This window comes from Chelon labrosus (genome assembly GCF_963514085.1).
Source record: "Chelon labrosus genome assembly, chromosome: 1".
In the NCBI taxonomy this organism is placed as follows: Eukaryota; Metazoa; Chordata; class Actinopteri; order Mugiliformes; family Mugilidae; genus Chelon; species Chelon labrosus.
In genome coordinates this window covers 6,385,733-6,394,565 of record NC_140337.1, presented here as the reverse complement: position 1 = coordinate 6,394,565, position 8,833 = coordinate 6,385,733, and the positions used below count along the sequence as shown (strand labels likewise).

General features: G+C 40.0%; 1 protein-coding gene across 1 annotated transcript; it reads right to left on the bottom strand.

The window, feature by feature from the left end:
- Window positions 1-5,772: 5,772 nt before the first annotated feature.
- cUnh17orf67 (chromosome Un C17orf67 homolog) lies at window positions 5,773-8,830 on the bottom strand (the record flags this gene model as incomplete). The annotated part of the gene is made up of 4 exons (XM_084552895.1): window positions 5,773-5,960; window positions 6,663-6,790; window positions 7,713-7,813; window positions 8,776-8,830. 3 exons carry the CDS (start codon window positions 8,828-8,830, stop codon window positions 6,674-6,676), a joined length of 273 nt encoding a protein of 90 aa, XP_084409021.1. The 3' UTR covers window positions 5,773-5,960; window positions 6,663-6,673.
- Window positions 8,831-8,833: the final 3 nt, after the last annotated feature.

Below are 8,833 nucleotides of genomic sequence, written 5' to 3'. Positions count from 1 at the left end.
GCCATTGGCTGATTGATCTAAATGTCTCACACCTGTTCACTCATTGCTACTGATGATTTTTTTAAAACAGACTTGTGACAGAGTTTGTTCACTTCCTGACGAAGGCTGTTTGAGCCGAAACGCGTCGAAGTGGTCTTTTAAGTATGACTTGCCCATAAAATAAAGGCATTTTAACTTTCTCATTGGATGAGTGCCTAGGTTTTTTCTATTTTTTTACAGTCTTTATTTATGTTTTATGTACAGCTGAACTACTGTGACCTTCATCTTCTGACCCCGCTTATTCCTGTTAAGGGTTGCAGGGGTCTGCTGGAGCCACACTCACACGCACACCTACGGCCAATTAACCTAACAAGCATTTCTTTGGAATGCAAACTCAGAACATGCAAATGAAGAACATGCAAACTCTACACAGAGAGGCCCAGTCAGCCCATGGATTCGAACCTGGGACCTTCTAGCTGTGAGGCATCAGTGGTAACCACCTCGCCAATGCGCCACCCCTTGTGGATCATTAAACGAAGAGATCAACATTCTTTGGTGATGTTCATGGATTTCAGACTTCATTCAGTCATCTTCTGCAAAGGATTCTCAACGTATTGTAAATTAACATTATATTAATCACTGGTCCGATTACACATATCCATTATATATATCTGAAACCTGAAGAGGTTTTGACAAACAGATAAAGTCACAAATAATGTGTCAGTATCTAGGGACCCTGCTGTATATGGGGCTCTGAATGCAGTCATTTGTGTTATTATGCAAACCAGAGGTGATGACGTGATCCACTTACCCATCAGAATGAGCAGAAACAGACTCCCCTGCATCTTTTCTGCTTAGATGAAACTGATATTCTCAATCTGAAGACAACCAAGGACAATGGCTCAATGAACTGGGTCTGGCTGAAGGAAACACATTAAAAAATGTACTGCATGTCCAATGACCCCCCCCCCTCAACACAAACTGTTCCATGCCCTCAAGTTTCCATCTATGTATTTACATAATGGCTCTAAAACAAACAACATAAATATGCAAATAATAATCAAACTAGTACAGATGGTGGGTTATACTGTTACAGGACATCCAAAAGACACACCTGCTATTTAATTCAGTGGACTGGCCTATGAGAGCAAACAAAAATCTGTAACCTAAAGCACAGTGTAATGCAATATGGCATATTTAGTTTTTATCAAATATTTTTTTTGGATTTACTGTACAATTAAGGTGAACTAGTCACCAGACAGATAGATAGATAGACAACTTTACTGATCCCTTTGGAAGGTTTCAGCAGGGAAATTGACACCTCCATCACACACAGCGCTGTCGGACAAACATGTACGAGAATTTAATATAAACGAGTGAATAACCCCCATAATCCCCCCCCCAAAAAAAGTTTTTATTAATATTGTAAATGTGCATGGTTTGTTATTGCACATTCTTAATGTGCAGTCTGTCTTCCAAAGGGATCAATAAAGTTGTCTATCTATCTATCTATCTATCTATCTATCTATCTGTGTATCTATCTATCTATCTATCTATCTATCTATCTATCTGTCTATCTATCTATCTGTCTATCTATCTATCTGTGTATCTATCTATCTATCTATGTATCTATCTATCTATCTTCTCTGTGGTGACTAGTTCACCTTCACTGCACAGTAAATCTAAAAGAAATACATACGTAAATAAAAATAAAAGCAAAGAAAGAAATGCATTCACTCACAATAAAACCACTGATTTAGACTAATTACTATATTTCTGAAACCCAACAAACTAACTGAGATTAGTTTAATTACAAAGTTCATAGAAAATTCTAAACTGGACAACTCAGATCAGAAGCGTCTGCACCACAAAACTAAAGAATAAACTGCCTTGTTTTGCTGCCCTGTGTAGTCCACTACAGACAAGAAAGCTGTGAGACCACAGGTATTGAAGAATATTTCTTAACTGAATGTTAACATTTAAAAAATAAAACATATTGTTACAGATACCTTTAAGAAAGTCTGGCAAAAATGAGATCATGCAAAACACAATTATGCTCTGTCTACTCCATCATACATACAATAAATATACATACATCGTACACTGGAGAATTATAACTTACATCCTCCGATTCCTTCTCCCTTCGCTGGGATGGTTCTCATCGATGTGTGGACAAAAACAACTGTCAGATATCATATACGCCAAGTCCTCTCCTGGCACTTTCCATAAACTTTGAATAAGGAAGTACAGAGGGGCAAATTTCTGTCATAGTAATAAATGTATAAACTGATAATCTACACTGCCTGGCCAAAACAGAAGTTGCCACCTGGATTTAACTAAGCAAATAGGTACAAGCCTCCTATTGGATAAATAATTTATTATTTAACCCCAGGTGATGCAGTGAATAGCTTCTCATTTCTTAAACAACCATGTTGAAATGCACTGTTTGAGAGGGGTCAAATCATTGGCATGCAGAGAAAACATCTGAGGTTGTAGAAACTACTAAAATTGGGTTAAGAACTGTCCAACGCGTTATTAAAAACTGGAAGGACAGTGGGGAACCATCGTCTTCCAGGAAGAAATGTGAAATTTTGTCAAATTGTGAAAGAGTGGTTCAGGGAGCATGAGACATCATTATCACACATGGATTGGCCACCACAGAGTCCAGACCTTAACCCCATTGAGAACCTTTGGGATGTGATGGAGAAGGCTTTGTACAGTGGTCAGACTCTCCCATCATCAATACAAGATCTTGGTGAAAAATGAATGCAACACTGGATGGAAATAAATCTGGTGACACTGAAGAAGCTTATCGAAACTATGCCACAGAGAATGAGTGCTGTAATCATAGCGAAAGGCGGTCCTTATCTTACACCTTTTTTCTTTTTACTAGTGAGTGAGTGTTTTTTTGTATTATCATTATTATTATTATTATTTTTGTACAGCTGAGGTACTGTGACCAAGCAATTTCCCTCGTGGACACCCTCTTTCACACTTTTTTGTTTACTACATAATTCCATATGTGTTCATTCATAGTTTTGATGCCTTCAGTGAGAATCTACAATGTAAACAGTCATGAAAATAAAGAAAAAACATTAAATGTACTGTAATTCCAACACCTTTCCTGTACTTTAAAACAAAAAGTAATAGTATAAACGGATATATAAATGTGGTTATGTTGAAAATGATATAGGCATATGAATTAGAAAAAAGCTAATAATTACTGATTAAAAACGTCCACCAGCTCCATCCTCTGAGGCCTTTTTGAATCTCCGCTCTTTTCCTCACACAACAGGTCATTCAGATGAGAGACAACATGAGTCATATTGTCAGACACATCAGGAATATAAGTGCAACGATCAGTCCCAGTGATGTGGCAGACACCCCATGGCTTGCAAGAATCATATTATGACCTTCCCAGCGGTTGTTTATACCGCAGCATACCAGCTGTTGCCTTCCGGTCCCAGGTTATCTGTCAGGTTGTATGGGAGCTCTCTCCTCACCCTCTGTTTGTTTCACAATCCAGACGGATTTTGCTGTGTAACTTTTATGGTGTATGCAAGTGTCTGTCATACCATAAAATAATAGTTATATAGTAATAATAATGGTTAATAAATGCTTAGTCGTGGTCTCGGTTGCTCTCTCTCCAGCTTCCTCCCACTGTCCAAACACATGCTCATTAGGTTAACTGGTGATTCTAAATTGGCCGTAGGTGTGCATGTGAGTGTGAATGGTTGTTTGTCTCTCTGTGTTAGCCCTGCAATGGACTGGAGACCTGTCCAAGGTGTACCCTGCCTCTCACCCAATCACAGCTGGGATAGGCCCTTCACAGGACAAGCGGTTACAGAAGATGAATTGAATATATGTCGGTCTTAATATATGTTGTGTATTCTGTATATATACACTATCATGTGATAAAGGTGGTGTAAGCGATATACACTTACTGAGAAATTATGCAAACACCTCTTCACCTGCTTGCTGTTCTCTGATTGTGCTGGGGGAAAAAAAAGTTCGGTATTAGCCCTCTGAGGGCTTAAAACAAAATACAAAAAAAAAAAAAAATGTCATTGCAACTGCAGTTCCTTGAACGGTCACTTGAGGCTTTCACCAAAATCAAGCTAATCCCTATAAACTTCAATTTGACTTTATGGAGAACAAAGTTTTTTTTCTTGACAAATGGATAAAATTTTTAGATAACGTCAGATAAAAGCATGGCTCCCTAGGGTGACAGGTGGGTACCTTGAAAACTGGCTAGCTATCTGCCTCTATAGAGAGAAAGAAAAAGAAGAAATTCAAGAAAGAATATGTGGGACAAAGCTGGAAGACAAAAAACAAAAAAGAAGGGATCAGGGTGGGGACAGAATCAGAAATCATCTGAACAGCAAAAATGAGATGAAAAGACGGCGGTTCTTGCCTCAGAGGATCCACTCAACTACCTTTTCGCGTGCCTGTCATGCCCGACATCAAACGTGTGGATGAATGGTGTGAGGAAATACAGAGTACAGAGCAAAGACGGGGAGTTTGCATGTTCTCCCTGTGTCTGCGTGGGTTCTCTCCAGGTACTCCAGCTTCCTCCCACCGTCCAAAGACATGCTGGTTAGGTTCACTTGTGATTCTAAATTGGCCGTAGGTGTGAATGTGAGTGTGAATGGTTGTCTGTCTCTCTGTGTTAGCCCTGTGACAGACTGGAGACCTGTCCAGGGTGTACCCCGCCTCTTGCCCAATGACAGCTGGGATAGGCTCCAGCAGACCCCACAACCCTTAACAGGAACAAGCGGTTACAGAAGATGAATGAATGAATGAATGAACATGCGCAAAGACAATACTGGTAATTTCCTCCAAATCCCTGACTTCATCTCTATGGGTCCATACAACGGCCGAATCATCTACCCTGACCAAGAGGCAAAATGCTTCATCTGCACTCGGACTCATTTACAAAACCACTTAAAGCAAAAGACGGTGTATACACAACATCAGGCACTGACAGGCGAAGGATAATCACATACTGGAGCTGAATGTGGCAGTTTTCACCGTTTTCACTAGAAGCCCACTTCAGGCTGCAATTTATGGATGCTGAGTTTGGTCATGAATTTACCAATTTGACTTCAGTGTCAGAGGTCCAGGACAAAGGTACCTTAAAGCTTGTCTTTGATTCAGGTTTTCTCTGCTCTTCCTGGTGGCTTCCCACCTCCACCCTACTCCACTCCTGCCACATCATGATCTGGTAATAAGTCATCACTTTCATCTGGCAGCTTGTGTGACTCGGTCCACCCCTTCAAGATCCTCTGGATGGCCTGTTGTTTTTCTTGTTCCCAGATTCCCATATGATTGTGAGCTGCAGCTTTGACAAAGCCATTGCTGCCTTCAAAGAGAGCAGGACTTTATTGAATCCTGACAGTAGACTTTAAACTGCCATTGTTCAGTACAAAGTGTACCCCTTAGACAATGAGTTTGAAGAAGCTGCCGAAGCCCTTGTATCACATCATCCATGTTTGAAAGAGCCAGGCTCTGCCACTGGATACAGTGGCTGGAAGGTGAGCTTTAAGTCCAAACTTGCTAACTACAGGAGGAACTTCAAGAAGCCTGGATGCCCAGAGGTTGAACTGAATTCCCAAGTGAGTGTATATTCATTTCTAAAATATGTGCAGCTTTAACGCAGTATTATAAAAAAATATGTTTAAATCTCATTTATTTTGTGATTTCTTTGATTCAGGTATATGATGATATACTACTACTAATAATAAGAAGAAGAATAGGAAGAAAGAAAGAAAAAGATGAATACAATTGTTACCCAGTAATGAATGTTTTATTCAATGTTAACACGTTTTAACAAAGAAAACAGAAAAACAGAATAAATGCAAACTACTTAAAAGAACAAACTACGCAGCTTTAAGAAGATACTACAGCACGTGGATGTCTTCTGAAAATAATATGTAATTTTCGCCGTTGTTGACTGTTGTCACTGCTTCTTCTTTTCTTTCCTGTAGGGAGAAAATAAAACTTTAAACATGATATTAAACAAGCAAATGTGCAAATGTGTGTAAAGAGAGTGATGGGAGTTTTGGATATTTATCAGAAAATATACAGGTTAAAAAGAGTGAATTATTACACTTTAAGGTTTAATCTATTTACAGCTTCCTCTTGCTGCTCCCTTTTTTTACTTTCTTTATTATATAGAGAGTGAACTTCCATAGGCCTATGCTGCTGGGGGACGATGCACCGAACACCCCTGCCACCGTCGCCTTCAGGCTTGCTCTGGGGGTTTCAGGCCGAGTTTTGTAAAGCGTCTTGAGACAATTTGTATTGTTATTGACGCTATATAAATAAAATTGAATAGAACTGAATTGAACAGCTTTCACAGCTTTCACGGGTTTCTGGGGTTTCCTGATGTTCCAAAGTGCCTTGATAGAATCACAAAAACCAGGACGAGAAATAGAACAACAGCAGAGAGAAATCATCCAAATCAGAAACAGGCCATTGCCATGAGGGAACAGAGAGATGCTGGTTCATGTAAATGAGCTCACTCTTCCCTTGTTTGTCCCTTTGTATAGAGACATTGGCTTGGAAGTGACAGGAAGTTTCTTTGTATAAATGTGTTCCAATTAGAATCTGTCAGGTACTGTTGCTGCAGACATTTATGAACAGGCTTGAGGTTTGAAGTGAAAGTGTAGACTTGTGTCAACCTTTGTCATCTTCACACCGGGTGCCCATAGTTCCTGTCGCAGCGTGGGTAGCAATGAGGGTTCAGCCAGTGCTCCATGTTGGTCTCCTGGGCCCTTTGATCCAGGACCTGCATGTGGAGCAGGTGCTCCTGCAGAGAAATGTGAATTAGTGAAGCTATAATAAACTAAAAATGGGTTTGCGACTCATACGCGTTTGCTCAAATGAACCAAACGGGTGAATCACCAAGTCAAAATAAACCGTAGCTGAGTCAGGTCCATCCATCACAGCATAAAGTAAAATCACCCAGATGAATAACAGAGGTAACTATGCTGTGACTTGTTCTATAATGAAGATGCATTCAAAGCTTTAAGGAAGCTTTAAGAAAATGTTCAGTTTCTCTATGACTATGTCACCATTTTAAATGGTAAATGGTTTCTTTAAAACAATGTTTAACAAAGTTATATATTATTTACGTGTTATGTGTTAAAAATCATAAAATTAAATGCTTTTACAAACACACTGAAATAATGTGTCACACGGTTCTCGAGATATGAGCCAAAACGTAAATTGGTTTATTGTAGCCCCACCTAGCTGTAGGAATGTGTATTGACACCTTGGCAAAGTGAAACGCTAGGACTTCTACCAAGTCACCAGGTTTGATGCCTTTGGCCTTTGCAGTTTGTCCTGGGCAGACACTTTTAGGGAAAAAGAAAAAAACGAAGGCGAAGAAGAAGAATAATACAAGTCGCAACAAAATCAATAGGGTCGTTTGCATGGACCCCTCATAATAATACAATAATAATAATAATAATAAATCCTTGTAACATGCAATAACTGTGCAAATCTATGACATTTGTGTTAATGCATTTAAAAAACAAATATTGTGTTACCATTGGCAAAAATAGTAATGAATTATAAAGTGTCTTTATAGGCGCTTCCAGCCAAGCTGAGATTTATTGATTGCTTCTGACAAACACGACCTCAAGACGAAAATGCGTCAATAGGACTCAATAACTTCACTATTATCTCTCCCTATTACACCTATGCTCTTTGTTCTGGCTGGACCTTACCCTCATCGGCTCATCTGGGTGGCCGGACTTCATCGGGCGCTCCTGCCTCTTAGTGCGCAGCAGCTGCTTGGCAAAGCTCTCCTTGATGATAGGGTTGGCCTCTGAGGGGGGGGGGGACACAAAGATAAGAGTTTGACTACAAATGTTTACTCAGATGTCTTGTGATACACATGTTGAGTTCCTCTGCAAACAAATCTTCCACAATGTAGGACTGGGCTGTGATTTGGCTCCTCTACATGTCTATTTTTAAAGACAGTGCGCTCCCTGAGTTATTTAGTTTTCTATGAACATAACAGCTCTTTTTTGGCAGCTGGGTACTGGTTAATCAGAATAACATTAGTACAACTGAAAGCTGTGTTCAGTCCTATGAATAAACCCCTCATTGCTGTTTGCTGCTGGTGAGACGTTCTGTTTAGCTAGCTTCAGTTTGAGGCTGTTTATTCCCCAGTACTAGCCCTGTGGGAGCTTCAGTGGAGTGAGGGCTCTCTGTCTCCCTCCCTCCAAACTCACACCCTGGATTGGGAAGCAGGGTATTTGGAGGAAGGTAACAAAGTGCCCATTCATCCTCCTTGCTCGCAGGAAGCCGAGTCTTTGCAGCACATGACCCCAAGCAGGCAGCTAGGAAGCTGCTGTGAAAAAGCACCCAGTTGTGTCAACACCAGGCCAGAGCTGCTGCTGCTGCTGCTGCTGCTGCTGCTGCTCCCTGTTCGTCACAACAACATGGCAAAACACACGGTAGAGATTTTCATCAAGAAAGACTGGTTTTGGATTTACATATGACTTATCCTGATGATTAAAGCAGGACATAAAAAAATTATTACAACTGAAAATTAAGTTGCTATTAAAAGTAAGAGTGGAAAAGACTCACGTGTAATGCAGCAACAAAATACAAACATTATAAAGTATTTCCTTATGCATAAATTTGCACTCCAGAAAAAGACAGGTGCAAGAAACTGGTAAGAAACTGCTGTAAAACTACTCTACTAAGAGTATCTATTTTCCATTAATTGAAATGTTGCCCCAAAATTTATAACTGCAAGTAAATTCCCTCAAAGCTTTGTACCTGTGTAACTGACCAGCAGGACCAGGCAGAGCAAAAACACCACCAGCTGCTTCATCTC